At 43.7% G+C, this 18,320-nt stretch overlaps 2 protein-coding genes across 6 annotated transcripts in view; both read left to right on the top strand.

Moving 5' to 3' along the window:
- Positions 1 to 749: 749 nt before the first annotated feature.
- Positions 750 to 11,559, top strand: LOC102945027 (C-type lectin domain family 4 member D). Of its 5 annotated transcripts, XR_006284536.1 has the most exons (9): positions 750 to 969; positions 1,466 to 1,567; positions 2,168 to 2,278; positions 5,866 to 6,017; positions 6,213 to 6,346; positions 6,690 to 7,978; positions 9,741 to 9,841; positions 10,339 to 10,440; positions 11,041 to 11,559. XR_006284536.1 is itself a non-coding variant. In XM_037913053.2 (6 exons), the coding sequence occupies exons 1-6, from the start codon at positions 930 to 932 to the stop codon at positions 6,847 to 6,849; spliced, it is 699 nt and encodes a 232-aa protein (XP_037768981.1). In that variant the 5' UTR covers positions 750 to 929; the 3' UTR covers positions 6,850 to 8,840. The 5 variants fall into 5 exon arrangements, 3 of the variants coding, with proteins under 3 accessions (XP_037768981.1, XP_037768996.1, XP_037768990.1); XR_005227431.2 differs by lacking the exons at positions 9,741 to 9,841; positions 10,339 to 10,440; positions 11,041 to 11,559 and adding an exon at positions 8,878 to 9,107; XM_037913053.2 differs by lacking the exons at positions 9,741 to 9,841; positions 10,339 to 10,440; positions 11,041 to 11,559 and having other exon boundaries at positions 6,690 to 8,840.
- A 6,177-nt stretch (positions 11,560 to 17,736) lies between these two features.
- Positions 17,737 to 18,320, top strand: part of LOC102934685 (C-type lectin domain family 4 member E) — a 34,708-nt gene continuing 34,124 nt past the window's right edge. The window contains exon 1 of the mRNA XM_037913084.2: positions 17,737 to 18,270. The gene's annotated coding sequence lies outside the window, so the exon portion shown is untranslated. The remainder of the gene's footprint in view (positions 18,271 to 18,320) is intronic.

Consider the following 18,320-nt stretch of genomic DNA (forward strand, 5'->3'; position numbering starts at 1 on the left):
GGCTTGATGCACTTTTAAAGTGTATTAAGCTATTGCACAAAGACTTACTCCTGGGACATCTAAGGGGGCTGTGTTTCATTCAGGGCTCCCTCCCTAACTGTTCCTTCAGCTAGGGGGGCTTGTTCCCCCCAGTCCTCAAAAGAGGTTGTGGGGCTGAACTCCAGCTCTCAGGAGCCCCACATGGGATCGGATGGATATCTAGGCCACCCAGTTGGAGGCCCTATGTCTTCCTTGGGTCCTGGGTCCCCTGCATCTCACCCTCATCTCCTCCAAGCACCACCCAACCCAGTACAGCAGCGCCATGGGAGTCAAGATGCCAGTGCTTTCATTGCCAGTGCCTGCTCAGGGGACACCCATCAAGAAGGATTCTCGTCTCAGGGCATAAGGGGTAGGGTGAGCTATAGAGCCCAGGGTGGCATTATCTACCCCGGAGAACCCTAAAGGACCCATAGGAGAGGATGTGTGTCACTATCCGCGTCTCAAAAGCCAATCCTGGACTAGAGAGCTATAGGAGGGGTCTAGCGGAAAATTGAGTGAGAGATGGCTTGCCCCAGCCACTGAGGAGATCCGCGCAGGGCAGGTCCCACTGACTTTGGGGCAGGGGGGACCATGAGGTTCTGTGGGGTGCAGAGGAGGGAGGTTCCTTCTCTCTATACCTTTGTGAGGTCCATGTTTGGCTCATTTTAGTTTCACTTCATGTTCCTCTCTCCGTATTTTTCCCCCTGATAAGAAGGCAGCAAACCCTCAGCTTCCCTTTCCGCCCACTCAGTGGGGTTCCTCAAACTCCAGTGCTGCTTGCCAGTCCCAGCAGAGAATTTATATGCTCTTTGTTTGTGTCTGGCCACCTCCAAAAACACCTAATTCCTGTGCTCGTGATTACATGTGAAACCCGAAGTCACTGACTGGGAGATCAAATTCTGGGAGAGGCCATGAGCCCAACAGGGGAAACCAGCCCCAGAACTACAGATGGTAAGGGTGATTTTATCTCTGCTCTGCTGGGGGATGGATGGTGGTAATGACGGCTGGAAAAGGGAATGGCCAAAGACCGATGGAGAAGTCAGAACAATAGAAGAGCCTTACAGAAATGGGTGATCCAAGGAGAGAGAGCATGAGATAGAGGTGCGGAGAGGGAAGGGAAGGAAAGAGGGACAAGAACTGGGGGTGAGATGGGAAGGAAATTGGCAGGGGAGTGAGAAGAGAAAAGCCAAAGCAAAGAAGGGGAGCAAGAATGAAATTTGGAAAAGGAAGAAATGGAATAGAAGCAGTGAAGGAACATACAGTGAGGAGAGAAGAGGAGAGAGGTAGAAGAAAAGGAAAGACAAAAGAGTAATGGGGGAGAAGAAGAGATGGCTCCTGTGAGCACACAAGAGGAAAACCTATCAAGTGCCTCCAGGCACTGTGCTAGAAACAGACCCTCCTGCTCCTTTGGCTCTGGTCTGTGTGATTGCTGCCTGGTGTATTTCAGCCCCTGCAGAGAAGAGGGGAGGCTGCTCCTGGCTGAGCACCTGGGTCGTTCCTGTGATCTCCATCCTGATCCTCAGTGCCTGTTTCATCTCCAGCATCCTCGGTGGGTTCTGGCTGCTGCTTATTCAGCTGGATTGGAAAGAACAGCAAATAAAATGCAATAAGCAGGGATTGTATGGCTCTCTGGGGGATTGGTCCCTCCCCCTGTGGGGGGTGTTATGAAAGGATTTGTCGTGCTTTTTCCCTCAGCCCTAACTTACAAAAATAAAGAGGTTCCCAGTGAAATGAGTGGCTGGTATATTCAGAACCAGGAAAGGGAAATGTACATTCACATGGTATGTTGACAGCCGGTGGAACTCACTGCTGCAGGGGGTCATTGAGTCAGATACAATACCAGGGTTTAAAGAGGAACGCGATACATTTATGTGGAGCAGCAACATTGGTGCTGCTGCTAGCATGGATAGAGGTACTAGCCGACCTGTTTCAGGGCATGATCTGGTCACTGCGAAGGTCCGGGTAGAATCCCCCTTTCCTCCAGTCTGGGATTATACTGCACAATGAGGCACAAGATGTAAGGATGAGCCTTCCTGTGGGGCACTTGGCAAGAGACAGACCAAGAGTCTGTTCTCACCCTCCAGATCCGGTCCCCCTCTCCCACTGGCTAGTGCTATAATTCTGGTTTTCTTTCTCTCCGTGTCTGTAGTCACCTGGCGTTGGGACACTAGGACACGGCACGAAGAGCAAGAGAAACTGTCTTGTCTGCTCCAGTATCTGAAGGAAAAAGCTTGTGTCTCAGAGGGTCAGGCAGGGACAGGTCAGTATGAATGAAAGTGGGCAGAAATGACTCCCCACCACGTGCAATTCCCTTCCTTTCTGGGACCTGGACTCTGATTTAAACTCCTGTGTAGACTGAAGAGATCCTCACCTTGGGTGGGGCTGGTAATCAAGTGAGATCACACAAACCAGCCAGCTGAGCCCTGCCTGACATGGATGGGTGAACAGGCAGTAACACAGCGAGAGCTGGAGGGAGTGGTGCTGGAGGCTCAGCAGCAGATGCTGTTTTTGCTGAGACTGTAATGAAGGTCTATTTTGGGAGAATTTTCCATCTGGGAAAATCAAAATTAAAGGTTTTGGTTTGGGGAATGGGTAAACATTTAGTTTCAATTGAAACTGTCAAAATGAAATGTTTGGTATTTCTGAGTCAAATTTTTTCAGAACGTTTTGTTCCTTAAAGTTTCAATATTTCAACTTTTCATCCCGACTGAGGATGAATACAAATGTCAAAATATTATTTTTTCCCTTGGGACAGTACTTCTCTTTTTTGCTCCACTTTAAAGAATAACTTAACAAATGTCTCCTTTTTGTAATTTACACAGCCTTAGCTCAAACTTAAATACAAGGAGAGCTGTGTGAATAACTGAGTTTTTGATTTACTAGGCACATCAAAAAAGTTGAAGGAAATTCATCTTGGGTCAAAAAAAACTTTGATTGACCAGAAATGAAACATTTCATTTTGGTTTTGAGTTTTTAAAGATTTCTTAAAAGAAAACTGATGTAAAATTTAAAACAAGAAGTTAATTTGACACAAATTCTCAAAATGTTTCCTTTGACCCAAATCTTCTTTTTTTGGTGAACGAAAGTTGCATTCAAAAACTTTCACCCATCTCTACTTACAAGAGGGAGACAGAAGTTAAAAATGTTTTCTTTTTCCCTAAGAAATCCGAAAAGAGAACTATATCTTAAAAGGAGTTATACTTTAAACATATATCTCCATAAAAATAATCAGGGTGAAATCATGACCCTATTGAAGTCAATATGAGTTTTGCCACTGACTTTATTGGAACCAGGATTTCATGCTAAGTGTTTAAATATTTTATTTTCTAAGTCTGTGACTACAATCTGGTCTGCTCTAATGCCCAAACTATGAGATAAAGTGAGTCGGTAAACAGTGACCTTATACGTTCATTTATCAACAGAGCAGTCCAGCTGACAGTCAGACAGAGGGCCAGGTCTGCCCCTTTATTCATAGCCAGTTGTACCTTACTTCAGAAATAGTCCCATTCACTTCAGTCAGCTTCCCTGTGGAATAAGGTACCACTACTTCTGCCTAGCTCTTGTATAGTCCTTTTTTATCAGTAGGTTTCAAAGCACTTTGTGAAGGTGGGCAGTATCATTGTCCTCAAATTGTAAATGGGGAAACTGAGGCAAGGGTTTTACACAGGGTCTCCCAGAAGGCCAGTGGCAGAACTGGAAACAGAACCTAGAACTCCAGTCCAGGGTTCTGTCTACTAGGCAACTCAATGTGAGCAATAGTGGCCAAACAAGATCTTGTGAAGAAGGCAAGAGGTTGCAATAGGGATCATGTCCTCATTGGCGGTAGAGGTACAGATTGTCCATTCAAAATGTATAGTTTTGCCTCTCAATTAATTAAAAGTTGAGCTCTTAAGAAGTCAAACACAATTCGTCTTGCTCGATACAGGAGTAATGATGAAATTCTAGGGCTTGTGACATACAGGAGGCAGGAGGTCAGAGTAGATGATCTAATGGCCTTAAAGTCTATGAATCTGTGGAACTTATGTGTTTTTCTTGTGTGTATGTCGGAGTTAAGGCTTAAATGACAGTTTTTGAAGCTGTTGGTGTGACCAATGTGTTGTGGAAGGAGGACAGTAATAGGTAAGAGTAGTAAAGTTTTCTCTTGGTGTCAGTAGAGAAACAGAAGTGTGGTTGTTGACCTGAACTGTTTGTGCTGTAGATTTTCAGCCTTTGAGGAAAATGTTCTTGAAGTGGAACAGAGCAACAATAATTAACACTAAAGAAAGATTTTTCTGTGTGAATTTTCCTAGTTTTAAAATAAACTGTTTAAACTGGACATGAAAATTAAAAAAGCAAATAATGCAGAACGTTGCAAATAACAATGCCAATGTAGTGAAGAACACAGTGACTGCAGTGAGTGTTCTTACATGGTGAAATGTCGAGTTCGATTAAATGAAGCCACTGCAGCTTGGCAAATGTGCTGTCACACATAAAAGACATATGGCAATACGTAGTAAAGGATGGCCTCATAGTTTAAATGGGCACTTTCAAATTGGTAATGCTGAAGTCGGTGTTGACACTAGAATCAGCAGGGTCCCCATTATTCTCCATTAGACACAAATCTCTGGTGCATCCTTAACTATGGCTTTATTACCACTCCACCATAACATGACAAATTAGAGGCTGTCGGAAGAGAGAGCAACGGTGGAAGACTGACTAAAAGGAATGAGTTTTGAGGAGTGATTTGCGGCAGGAGCCCATGGAGGTCAAGTAGGATAGTCTAGGTTTCGAGGACACAGCGACAAAAGGTGCAGAGCTATTTGTGGAAGAAGACCAGGAGAGTGATGAGATAAGCTGAAGTGGCTGAATGTAGGAGTAGAAAGCGACTATAGATGAGATGGAGATAGGGGCAGAGTTGTGAAGGCCCCTGAAGGTGAGGGTGAGGGGTTTGAATCTGACCCAGCAGAATAACAAAGCCAATGTGGAGACTCAAGTGGGAAAGGATAGGGAGATGAAATGGCAGCAATATTACATATAAGGGACACAGTATGAAACCTGGGGAGGCCAGAGAGGGGTAGGTGCAGCAGTCAAGATTACAGAGAGATGGCCACAGCTTGGACTGAGGATTTGGCAGTAGCAATGGAGAGAGAAAAGGACTGGCAGTGTTGAGCAGCAGGATGGATCTGGGGATAAAGGAGGGAGAGACAGAGGAGTTAAATACTGTATATACAAAGATTACAGGTCTAAGTGGGGGATACTGAAATTGTGATTTATGATATAGACGGGAGCAGAGGAGGTTTTCTCTACGGGAGCTCATGAGTCGAATGGAGAGAGGTGGGAATGAATGGTTCGTAAGGGTGAGAGAAAACGTCATAGCAGAGACAACACATAAAGCCATTGAAGTGGATGAGGTCATCTAGGGGTGGGGTGTGGAGTGAGAAGAGTGAGGAACTCTGAAGGAAAAGGACAGAGGGGGAGAAGGTGAAGGAGGAGACACTAAGGGAGAGGCTGTCACAGCAAGCACATAAGCAGGAAGGGAAACAGTCCAGCACAGAACTAGTTAGTGTGTGTTAATGGTCTACCAGTGCCTCCAGGGGGCAAGCACAATGAGGGAAAGAACTGACCAGGAGGGATTTAGGGGGAAGAATTAGGTATAAAAAAGACCAAGTAGGAGAAAAAATAATTCAGGCTGCTGGTCGTGAATCATTTCCTCACCATGAAGGCCTCTGTTAGTCCCCATTGCTTGAGATATGTGTGGAATGGAGATGGACTGGATGGACCTACCCTGTACTGGCCCTGAACTGGGTGTCACCTAACGAGTCCTTTCCATTTTTATTTTCCATGTTTCATTCTTCTCTCCGCTCACAGAGCAAGTCTGGATGTGCTGCCCCAAGGGCTGGGAGCCCTTTCAGGCTAGCTGCTACTACTTCTCGAAAGACATGATGACCTGGGATGACAGTGAGAGGAACTGCACAGAGATGGGCTCCCACCTGGTGGTGATCAACACAAGAGCTGAGCAGGTAACTTGCTGGGAGTCAGGCTCCTCTGGGCACTCAGAGTGTAGCCCTGAAGAGGATGTTTGGGCTCTGTGTTCATTCAGTCCTGGGCTTCCTCATCCATCACATCCAGCACCACCACACCCCACAGGGACCCCCATCTCCTACTGTCTGCCCAGGGACTGCACCTGGTGGAGATTTTATTTTATTTTTATCCAGGATTTCATCTTCACTTGGGCAAAGGGAACAGTTACAGGCCACCATCGAAGGAATTACTTTATTGGTCTGACTGATCAGGAGAAGAAAGGAGAGTGGCGCTGGATGAATGGGACTCCGTATAACAATACTGCAGCGTGAGTATTTCCTGGGATGGAGACCACTTACCACCCTCCACATAGTTCCAGGGTTAGTATACAACGTAATGTGTGTGTGTGTGTGTGAGAGAGAGAGAGAGAGAGAGAGAGCACCTTACCCACAACTGGAACTAACTATATCTGGTCTAATAGAGAGAAGATTTACAAATGGATAGAGGCTATGAATGAATTTTAGAGAACACTGTACTGAAGAAGAGGAGTGTTTGTGGCTGATTCAAGTGTTGCAATTCTCCTTCTCCTCTTATCATCGCCAGCTACAACTCTTTCCCCTGCAATGTTTATAGTGATGCATCTCTAACACACAAGCTTCTCTCTTTTACAGGTTCTGGAGACCTGGGGAACCCAGTCATCACACCAATGAGAACTGTGTTGTCATGTATGTGTCGGCAAAACAAAATGCATATGGTAACAGGAATTGGAATAACATCCCTTGTTCCGATACATTTCATCGAATTTGTGAGACTGCAGCACTTAGATTTTGAGGAAGAACCCCCATCCTGGATGGGAGTCTGGAGAGTCCCCCTATCTCTTGCTTGGGTCAGCTCCCAGAGAGATCTGGTGGGAGGGTTTTGATCAGCCCTGGGCTATCATGACATTGGGCTTAGGTGGTCGAGGATGATATTGGGGCCCAAACTCACTCACTAGATCAATTTTGGAAAAATCTGAAAACTGCTGAAAATATCTAACTGGAAAAAGCCAAAGTGCCTGTGATGTCAGTGAAGCTCCCAGGTGACTGGTGGAGGAGGCGGGCTGGGAAAGGCAGGACCAGTGGGTTTGCCCTGGGAAATGTTGAAAGGGGGTTTCCTGTTCATATTAACCTTCCCAGTCCTGGTCAAGGTAACAACTTACCAAGGATAAGGTCCTGTCCATGCTGCAAAATTAACTTGGTCTGACCTTCTTTCCCCTTGACTCTGCTACAACTCAATTCTCCCTTGTAACTGAGATGGGGCTTTGTCCATGTCCCTGAGCAATGCTAAAACCCTTGAATGGTCCAACGCTTTAACGTCACTCAGGGACAAGGACTTGTCTACACATGGAATTTGGCTGACTGAACTACATAGGTTTACAAACAGTTTAGTTCCATTGGTGCAACCCTCCTGTGTGGAGGCTTTTAGGTTTAGGACTGATGCTTTATATCAAGTCAGTGAGAAATCACCTAACCTAAATTACTGTAGGGCTCCTTTATACAGAAATAAGAGTGTTCACAAGGAGGGGGTTGCACCAGTTTAACCCAGTCAATGTTGTAGGAAAGAGACATGGCCTCCCTCGGAGATTGACAGCAAGGGACGGCCAAACACCTGCTGGTGGGTGGAACCGGGAAGGCCACACCCACCACACTGGAAGCAGAGGGGTGACACCGGAACAGAAAGTATAAAAGGCAGGCCCTGTCATCCAGCTGGGCTGGAGCTGCTGAGGGAGACAGGTGCTTCCACCCTGCTGCTGGGTCAGGAGCAGAGATCTGCTGTCCTGAGGACTCTTCTGAGCTGCCAGACCCAGCCAGCACTGAGGAGATGAAGGTTGACCCTGGGTTTCAGGTACACCTGGAGGGGAGGAGAAGAAGTGACCCAGGAACAGCTGACTCCAGTCTGGCGTGTTGCTGCCTGAACCAAGGTCAGCATGCTGTGGCTGGATCCCTGCTGACCCAGTAGTGGAACATGCTGCCACTGTTGGGGCTGGTGGAGTTGGGTGGGCCTGGGTCCCTCTGCAACCCCACCCTGGGGGTGGCAGCCTCCCCACCATAGGCCAAGAGGCCTGTGTTTGTCTGCTGTCTGCCTGAGCCAGTGCATCAGGCAATAGACTGTCTGATGCTCTGCCCCACCACATGGGTCAGAGAAGCCCTCCTGAGGCCCTAGACTATTTGGTGCCCTGCCCTGCCTGAGCTCATAGACTATTTACTGCTCTGCCTGGCCTCATGTCTGAACCTCCAATCTGTTTAGTGCCCTGCCCTGCCTCAGGGCCTAGGCTTATAGACTATTCAGTACTCTCTACTGTCGAAGGATTTGAGCCCTAGAAACAGTTAACTTCCCCCTTTTACAGACCGCTGTTCTAGGTGTGTGATGGAAAAGATGTGTGGCCTCCCTGGGAGATTGACAATGAGGGATGGCCGTGGACACATATATGCCTACAAGTGTCTAATCTCATTTAGTTAAACTGGTGCTGTTTTCTCATGGAGACAAGCCCACAATTGAAATCAACAAGATCGAGCCCTGCTGACACTCTGTTGGGAGATATTCCTGTTTTATCTGGGCCCTCTAATCTGGCTGTACGTGCAGTGTAGACAAAGTCTAAGCAGTACAGTGAATAGCTATTATAATATTTATTATTGTCTGATACTCATAACTGCTGTGTGACCAGAAGGGCTGTAAAACCTCTTTTAAAAACCCCAAACTGTAAGAATTATGGTCACTGATTCTTGTCAACAGTTTAAACAGCTCACGAAAGCTTATCCTCTAATAAATTTGTTAATCTCTAAGGTGTCACAAGTCCTCCTTTTCTTTTTGCGGATACAGACTAACACGGCTGCTACTCTGAAGCCTGTCATTGAGCAATACAGTTTCCACCACTTGCCTTGAAGGGGTGTCCATCCTGTTAATGGATTTAGAGGATGAATGTCTGATGCTGTGTAGATGGTTCTCTCCTTTTTTCTCTTAATACTGTGAAGTTACTTTTCATGTATGGACACTTTGTGGCTATATCTATTTATGTCTTTACTGTATCTTAATAAAGTCACATAACAGAACCTAAGCTGGTTTACTCCTGGGCACCAAGCTCAACCTTCTGCAAAGTTCAAGTTCCCCAATGTTCTGGGATGAAATCTTAACCAGTCTCCCTCATTCATATTGGGGAGCACGGCTCTCGCTCATCCTCCCATAGCCTGGGCCCCAGCTCTGCCAATGCCCCTCAGTCCTGCCCTGTGGTCCTCCTTGTATTCCAATTCAGGGCTCCACACAGAGATTCATGGCCAGCAGGAGGAGACTGTTGGCTCAGCAGCCTACGAGGTCCCACTACCAGGTGTATAATAGTCATTCTTCAATACACTCCAGCACCTCCAGCAGTCCAGACACATTTAGTCGTTGTCCACATGGAGAAGTTAGTGCATACCAAGCTACAGTGTGACTTTACAGTGCACCAGCTACTCTACACTAACTCCTTCTCTCTATACCTTTGAGGTTTATTTTTGGCTCATTTTAGTTTCATTTTATGCTCACCTCTCAATATTTTTCCCATGTGATAAGAAGTAATGCAAGAGGCAGCAAAACCTCAGCTTCCCCTTGTGCCCACTCAGTGGGGTTCCTCAAACTCCAGTGCTGCTTGCCAGTCCCAGCAGAGAATTTATATGCTCCCTGTTTGTGTCTGGCCACCTCCTCCTCAGCTCAGCATCCCCGTGCTGGTGACTACATGTGAAACCAGAAGTCATTGGTCTGGGAGAGGCCATGAGCCCAACAGGGGAAACCAGCCCCGGAACTACAGATGGTAAGGGGGATTTTTATCTCTGCTCTGCTGGGGGATGGATGGTGGTAATGACGGCTGGAAAAGGGAATGGCCAAAGACTGATGGAGAAGTCAGAACAATAGAAGAGCCTTACAGAAATGGGTGATCCAAGGAGAGAGAGCATGAGATAGAGGTGCGGAGAGGGAAGGGAAGGAGAGAGGGACAAGAACTGGGGGTGAGATGGGAAGGAAATTGGCAGGGGAGTGAGGACAGAAAAGCCAAAGCAAAGAAGGGGAGCAAGAATGAAATTTGGAAAAAGAAGAAATGGAATAGAAGCAGTGAAGGAACAGACAGTGAGGAGAGAAGAAGAGAGAGGTAGAAGAAAAGGAAAGACAAAAGAGTAATGGGGGAGAAGAAGAGATGGCTCCTGTGAGCACACAAGAGGAAAACCTATCAAGTGCCTCCAGGCACTGTGCTAGAAACAGACCCTCCTGCTCCTTTGGCTCTGGTCTGTGTGATTGCTCCCTTGTGTATTTCAGCCCCTGCAGAGAAGAGGGGAGGCTGCCCCTGGCTGAGCACCTGGGTCGTTCCTGTGATCTCCATCCTGATCCTCAGTGCCTGTTTCATCTCCAGCATCCTCGGTGGGTTCTGGCTGCTGCTTATTCAGCTGGATTGGAAAGAACAGCAAATAAGATGCAATAAGCAGGGATTGTATGGCTCTCTGGGGGATTGGTCCCTCCCCCTGTGGGGGGTGTTATGAAAGGATTTGTCCTGCTTTTTCCCTCAGCCCTAACTTACAAAAATAAAGAGGTTCCCAGTGAAATGAGTGGCTGGTATATTCAGAACCAGGAAAGGGAAATGTACATTCACATGGTATGTTGACAGCCGGTGGAACTCACTGCTGCAGGGGGTCATTGAGTCAGATACTATACCAGGGTTTAAAGAGGAACGGGATACATCTATGTGGAGCAGCAACATTGGTGCTGCTGCTAGCATGGATAGAGGTACTAGCCGACCTGTTTCAGGGCATGATCTGGTCACTGCGTAGGTCTGGGTAGAATCCCCCTTTCCTCCAGTCTGGGATTATACTGCACAATGAGGCACAAGATGTGAGGATGAGCCTTCCTGTGGGGCACTTGGCAAGAGACAGACCAAGAGTCTGTTCTCACCCTCCAGATCTGGTCCCCCTCTCCCACTGGCTAGTGCTATAATTCTGGTTTTCTTCCTCTCCGTGTCTGTAGTCACCTGGCGTTGGGACACTAGGACACGGCACGAAGAGCAAGAGAAACTGTCTTGTCTGCTCCGGTATCTGAAGGAAAAAGCTTGTGTCTCAGAGGGTCAGGCAGGGACAGGTCAGTATGAATGAAAGTGGGCAGAAATGACTCCCCACCACGTGCAATTCCCTTCCTTTCTGGAACCTGGACTCTGATTTAAACTCCCGTGTAGACTGAAGAGATCCTCACCTTGGGTGGGGCTGGTAATCAAGTGAGATCACACAAACCAGCCAGCTGAGCCCTGCCTGACGTGGAGGGTGAACAGGCAGTAACACAGCGAGAAGGAAGCATATGGAAGAAAACATAAAATCATCACCGATCAAGTTTGCAGATGACACAAAAATTGGGGAGAGTGATAAATAATGAAGAGGGCAAGTCACTGATTCAGAGCAATCTGGATTGCTTGGTAAACTGGGCACAAGCAAATAATATGTGTTTCAATAAGGCTAAATGTACATGTATACATCTAGGAACAAAGAATGGGGGACTCTATCCTGGGATTCAGTGACTCTGAAAAAGATTTGAACATGTGCTCTCAGTACAACACTGTGGCCAAAAAAGCTAATGCAATCCTGGGGTGCATAAACAGGGGACTCTTGAATAGGAGTAGAGAGGTGATTTTACCTCCATATTTAGCACTGGTGAGACTGCTGCTGAAATACTGTGTCCAGTTCCGGTGTCAACCAAGATGTTGATAAATTGAAGGGATTCAGAGAAGAGCCAAGAGAATGATTAAAGAATTGGAAAACATGCCTTATAGTGACGGACTCAAGGAGCTCAACCTATTTAGCTTAACAATGAGCAGGTTAAGGAATGACTTGATTACAGTCTATAAGTATCTTCATGAGGAACAAACATTTAATAATGGGCTCTACAATCTAACAGAAAAAAGTATAACAAGGCTGGAAGATGAAACTAGACAAACTCAGAGTGTAAATAAGGCATATATTTTTAACAGTGAGGATAATTAACCAGTGGAACAATTTACCAAGGGTTCTGGTGGATTCCCCATTACTGACCATTTTTAAATGAAGATTGGATGTTTCTCTAAAGGACATATGTTTGGGGAAGTTCTATGGACAGTGTGATACAAGAGGTCGGACTAGATGATCACAAAAGTCCCTTCAGGCCTTGAAATCTGTGAAAAAACAGTTTCAATTGAAAATGTCAAAATGAAATGTTTGGTATTTCTGAATCAAAATATTTCAGAACTTTTTGTTCCTCAAAGTTTCAATATTTTGACTATTCATCCTGAGTCAGGATAAAAAGAAATGTCAACATATTGGCATTTCCCTAGGGCTGAAAATTCATCTCTCTCTCTTTTTTTTTTAATTTATTTATTTGCTTTTTCTTTTTTATCCTCTCTAAAAAAATTATTTTTTAACATCTAATTCTTGTAATTTATACAGCTTTAACTCCAACACACATACAAGGAGAGTTGTATAAAACAATTCAATTGACCGAAAATGATACATTTCATTTTGTGTTTGAGGTTTTTTAAACATGTCTAAAATAAAATTGAAGTAAAATTGAAAACAAAAAGTTGTTTTTATTTGAAAAATCAAACTCTTCCATTTGGAAAATAATGTAATGAAAAGTTTCATTTTTTTCAGAATTTGTTTTCTTTTTGACCAAAACAATCTGGTGGATTTGACACAAATTCACTAAATGTTTTGGTTGGCCCAAATCTGCATTTTTTTTTTTTTTTTTGGTGAAAAAATTTCATTCGAAATACTTTGCCCAACTCTATACACAAGAGGAAGATAGATGTTAAAAGTGTTTTCTTTTTTCTGAGAACTCCAAAAAGAGCAATAACTTAAAAGTGTAGCTCCTTCTTTTAAGAATGTTCCCACAGAAACAATAAGGGTGAAATCCAGGGCCTATTGAAGTCAATAAGAATCTTGCCATTCAGTTTAGTAAAACCAGCATTTCACCCTACGGGCCTAAAAATTTCATCTAAGTCTGTGGTGATAATCTGATTTCCTCTAAGGCCCAAAATAAAATAAAATAAAATGTGTCATTAAACTTTAACAGTAACCTCAGACCTTCATGTATCAACAGATCAGCCCTTCTGACTTTTGGACAGTCCATGCATTTGGGAAGTTATTCTGCCTTAATGTTGCTGTGATCACTGTTAAGGTTTTGTGTTGGATGCAAGTTTGATGAAGCTGGGGTATGTATTGCTTTCAGTATCTGTTTGCGATGGAAGCAAAAGCCTTATGGAGTACTGGAGTATGTTACAGACAACATGAAAGAGGAAAGAAATGCAGAAAACCTTGCTGTTAACTTATTTCCATGCTTTTGAGGTTCTAAGATGATGGGTGGGGTGTGTCTTGATGCAGCCTTAACTGTCACTAAACAAAGCTACGTTTTGTATCGATATGTAAATTGCTCACATACCTTGTTGCCAAGTGCAGTCATCAAAACCTTACAGCTGATGAATCTCCAAAATAGATTTTATACAACATAGTTATATTCTGGGCATTAGACCAAGTCAGATTATATAGAAAGAAATGTGAAAAAAATATTCGAAGAGTTACTGTTTTAACGAGACTTTTTTTTCAAAGTTCAATTCATCCTAGTAAGATACAGTTCTCTTCGGATTCAGTAGGTAGGGGAAAAAACTCTCCCATGTGTGTATGTCAGAGTTCAGGGGGTATGATAGTTTGTACAAGAAGGACACACCGGTTAAATATTCTCTTTTCGTCAAAGAAAATCTCAATGCAAAGGCATATGTTAAAAGCACATTTAACATATGCATCTTTCTTATATGCATGTTGGAGTTAAGGCTGACTGGTAGTTTATGAAGCCATGGGTGTGAACAATGTGTGGTGGAAGGAGGATAGGAATTGGTAAGAATTGTAAAGTTTTCTGTTGGTGTCAGTAGAGAAACAGAAGTATGGTTGTTGACCTGAAAGTGTTTATTTTCTAGCTTTTCACTATGTGAAGAAATTGTTATTAAAGTAAAACAGTACAATCATAATTAACAAAAAACAAACATTTTTCTGTGTGAATTTTCCTATTTTTAAAAGCAGCTGTGTAAACTGGACATCAAAAATAAAAAGTAAATACATTACCTTACAAAGAACAATGCCAACATACTCAAGAACACAGTGGCTGCAGTGAGTGGTCAGCTATGGAGAAATGTTGACATTCAATTAAATGCAGTCACTGCAACTTGGCAAATGTGTTGTCACACATGAAAGACATAGTAGGACAATATGTGGTAAAGAGTGTCCTCCTCAATTAAGGTGGCACTTCCAGATTAGCAATGCTGAAGTCAATGTTCACATTAGAATCTACAGTGTCACTGGCATATGATGAATCTTCTTCCATGTATAGATATACATATATAGATAGATATGTCTAGCAACATAGGTTGCTGGCTAATACACACTGTCATATCTTTACTGCAGTGCTTCCAAATTGGCAGAACACACATCAGTTATGAAACAAAAAATATTTTTCTCTGAAATTCCAAAATGGAAAAATATATAAATGGTATTTGCGTAAACTATAGATAGACACGGGAAGGGTATCTCTATGGGAAGTTTATTCTAGATTCTTTCATGTGTACTCTTGCAAAAGTGAGACACTAGGGCTCCAATAACAAAACACACCCATTTCTATATCCAAAATATTGTTAAATTCAGTTAGTCTCTTACAGATTCCATTTAGATAGAAAATTAAAAGCCCTGCTACGCTCTATTTTGTGTGTTCCAGTTTTTTTGTATAGTAAAATATCTAGCAGATATTCCTATTCTTTTCCCATTAAACACAAATTTCTGATGCAACCTCGACTATGGCTTCATTACTGCCCCACCATAATATCACAAATTAGAGACAGTCAGGAGGGAGAGCAATGGTGGAAGACTGACTGAAAGGAATGAGTTTTCAGGAGTGATTTGAGGCAGGAGCACGTGGTCGAGGAGGATATTCCAGGTATCAAGGGCATAGTGAGAAAAGGTGCAGAGTTGCTTGTGGAAGGACAGAAGAGTGATGAGATAAGCTGAAATGGGTGAACACAGGAGTAGGAGGCAACTATAGATGAGGTGGGTCAAAGCTCTGAAGGGCCTTGAAGGTGTGGTGAGTGTTTTGAATCTGACACAGAAGAAGAACAAAAGCCAATGAAGAGACTCAGGTGGGGAGGGATCAGGAGATGAAATGGCAGCAGCAAGCTGAATGGATTTGAGGACATAATATGAAACCTGGAGATGTTACAGAGGGGAAGGTGCAACAGTCAAGATTAGAGAGAGATGACCAAGGCATGGGCTGAAGAATTGGCAGTAGGGATGGAGAGAGAGGGAGGAAAGGACTGGCAGTGTTGGGCAGGCATCTGGATGTGAGGATAAAGAAGAGAGAGAGACAGAGGGGTCAAATATGACAAAAAGGTTGCAAGCCTAAGTGGCTGAGAGGATGGTGAAATAGTTGTCAGTGATGCAGAAGGGAGCAGAAGAAGGTTTCACTGGGGGAGCTCTGGGTCAAATGGAGAGAGGTGGAATTGAATGGAGGGTATATTTTTTGAACCAACATAGCAAAGACAACATGTGAAGCCATTTGGGTTGATGAGGTCATCTATGGGGTAGGGTGTAGATTGAGAAGAGAATGAGACCAGTGATGGATCCATGAATGAAATGGTTAGAAGGGGAGAAAGTGGAGGAGGAGACACTAAGGGAGAGGCTGCTGGAGCAAGCACAGAAGTAGGAGGGGTGTAGTTGAGCACAGAATTGGTTATTGTGCATTAACCGTCTACAAGTATATAGAGGGAAAAAGCACCAAAGTGGGGAAGGAATTGATTGGGAAAGGTTTCAGGGGGAAAATTTTAGTATAAAGAGGAAGAAGAAGTAGTAGAAAAAAAACTCAGTCTGGAGGTGATGAATCATCACCTGATTCATCATAGAAATGTAGGACTTGAAGGGAACTTGAGAGGTCATCTAGTTCACTCCCCTGCACTAAGGCAGAACTAAGTATTATCTAGATCATCATCTGGTGTTTGTCTGCCCTAATCTTTAAAACTTCCAGTGACAGAGATTCCACAACCCGCCTAGCCTAGGCAATTTGTTCCAGTGCTTAACTACTGTGGCAGCTAGGAAGCTTTTCCTAATGTCTAACCTAAATCTCTCTTGCTGCAATTTAAGTCCAGTACTTCTTGTCCTGTCCTCAATGCGTAAGGAGAACAATTTATCACCCTCCACTTTATAACAACCTTTCACATACAGTAGTGACGACTGTTATCATGTGTTCCCCCAGTCTTCTCTCCAGACCAAACAAACCTAATTATTTCAATCTTTCCTCATAAGTCATGTTTTCTAGTGGTTCTCAAACGTTTGTATTGGTGAGCCCTTTCACATAGCAAGCCTCTGAGTGCGACCCCCTTTATAAATTAAAACCACATTTTTTTATATTAAGCACTATTATGCTGGAGGCAAAGTGAGGTTTGGGGGTGGAGGCTGACAGCTCATGACCCCCACGTAATAACCTCGCAACCCCCTGCAGGGTCACGACCCCCAGTTTGAGAACCCCTGTTCTAGACCTTTAATCATTTTTGTTGCTGTCCTCTGAACTTTGTCCAGTTTGTCCACATCTTTCTCAAAGTGGGGTGCCCAGAACTGGACACAATACTCCAGCTGAGGTCTTATCAGTACAGACTAGAGTGGAAGAATTACTCTTCATGTCTTGCTTACAACACTTCTGCTAAAACATCCCAGAATGATGTTCCCTTTTTTGCAACAGTCTTATATGGTTAACTTATATTTAGTTTGTGGTCCATTATAACCCCCAGATCCTTCTATGCAGTACTCTTTCCTAGGCAGTCATTTCCCATTTTATGTCTGTGTGCAACTGTTTATTCCTTCCTGAGCGTAGTACTTTGCATTTCTCCTATTGAATTTGATCTTATTTATTACAGACCATTTCTTCAGTTTTTCAAGGTCATTTTGAATTTTAATTCTGTCCCCAAAGCACTTGCTCCTCCCAGCTTGGTATCATTCGCAAACTCTGTAAGTGTACTTTCTATGCCATTATCCAAATCACTGATGAAGATATTGAATAGAACCAGACCCAGGACAGATCCCTGTGGGACCCCACTTTATATGCCTTTATAGCTTGACTGTGAACCATTGATAACTACTGTCTGATTATGGTTTTGCAACAAGTTATGCATCCATCTTATAGTAGGTTCATCAAGGCTGTATTTTTCTAGTTTGTTTATGAGAAGGTCCTGTGAAACAGTATCAAAAGCCTTCTTAAAGTTGAGATATATCACAACTACTGCTTGCCCACTATCCAAAAGGCTTGTTACCCTGTCAAAAAAGGATATTAGGCTGGTTTGACATGATTTTTTCTGAACAAATCCATGCCGACTCTTTTTTATCACCTTATCTTCTAGGTGCTTACAAATTGATTATTTGCTCCATTATCTTTTCGGGAACTGAAGTTAAACTGACTGGTCTATAATTCCCTGGGTTGTCCTTATTCCCCTGTTTATAGATGCCATTATATTTGCCATTTTCCAGTCCTCTGGGGTCTCCCCAATCCTTCAAAAGTTTTCAAAGATAATCACTAATGGCTCAGAGATCTCTTCAGCCAAGTCTTTAAGTATTCTAGGATGCATTTCATCAGGCCCTGCTGACTTGAAGACATCTAACTTGTCTAGTACTTTTTAACTTGTTCTTTCCCTAGTTTAGCCTCATACCCTACCCCATTTACACTGATGTTCACTATGTTAGTTGTCAGATCATTGCTGACCTTTTTGGCAAAAACTGAAACAAAAAAGGCAGTTAATGCTTTGATCATTATTGTATTTTCTGTTGTCTTTCCCTCCTCAGTGGGTAATGGGCCTACTCTATCCTTCGCTTTCCTCTTGCTTCTAATGCTTAGAATGTTTTCTTGTACCCTTTATGTCTGCAGCTAGTTTAATCTCATTCTGTGCCTTGGCCTCTTTAATTTTGTCCCTGCATGCTTGTGTTTTTTGTTTATATTCATCCTTTGTAATTTGCCCTAGTTTCCACATTCTGTATGACTCTCTCTTTTGAGTTTCAGGTCACTGAAGATTGAAGGCATCTGTTAGTCTGAGAAGTAGAGGAAGGCCCATCATATGGGATATGTGTAAAATGAAGATGGACTGCATATAATCATCCTGCACTAGCCCCAGGAACTGAATTGGATGTCACCTAACAAGTCCTTTCTACTTCTAATGTATGTGATTCATTCCTCTCTTCCTCACATGGCAGGTTGGGACATGCTGC

This window comes from Chelonia mydas, chromosome 1, assembly GCF_015237465.2.
Source record: "Chelonia mydas isolate rCheMyd1 chromosome 1, rCheMyd1.pri.v2, whole genome shotgun sequence".
Lineage (NCBI taxonomy): Eukaryota > Metazoa > Chordata > Testudines > Cheloniidae > Chelonia > Chelonia mydas.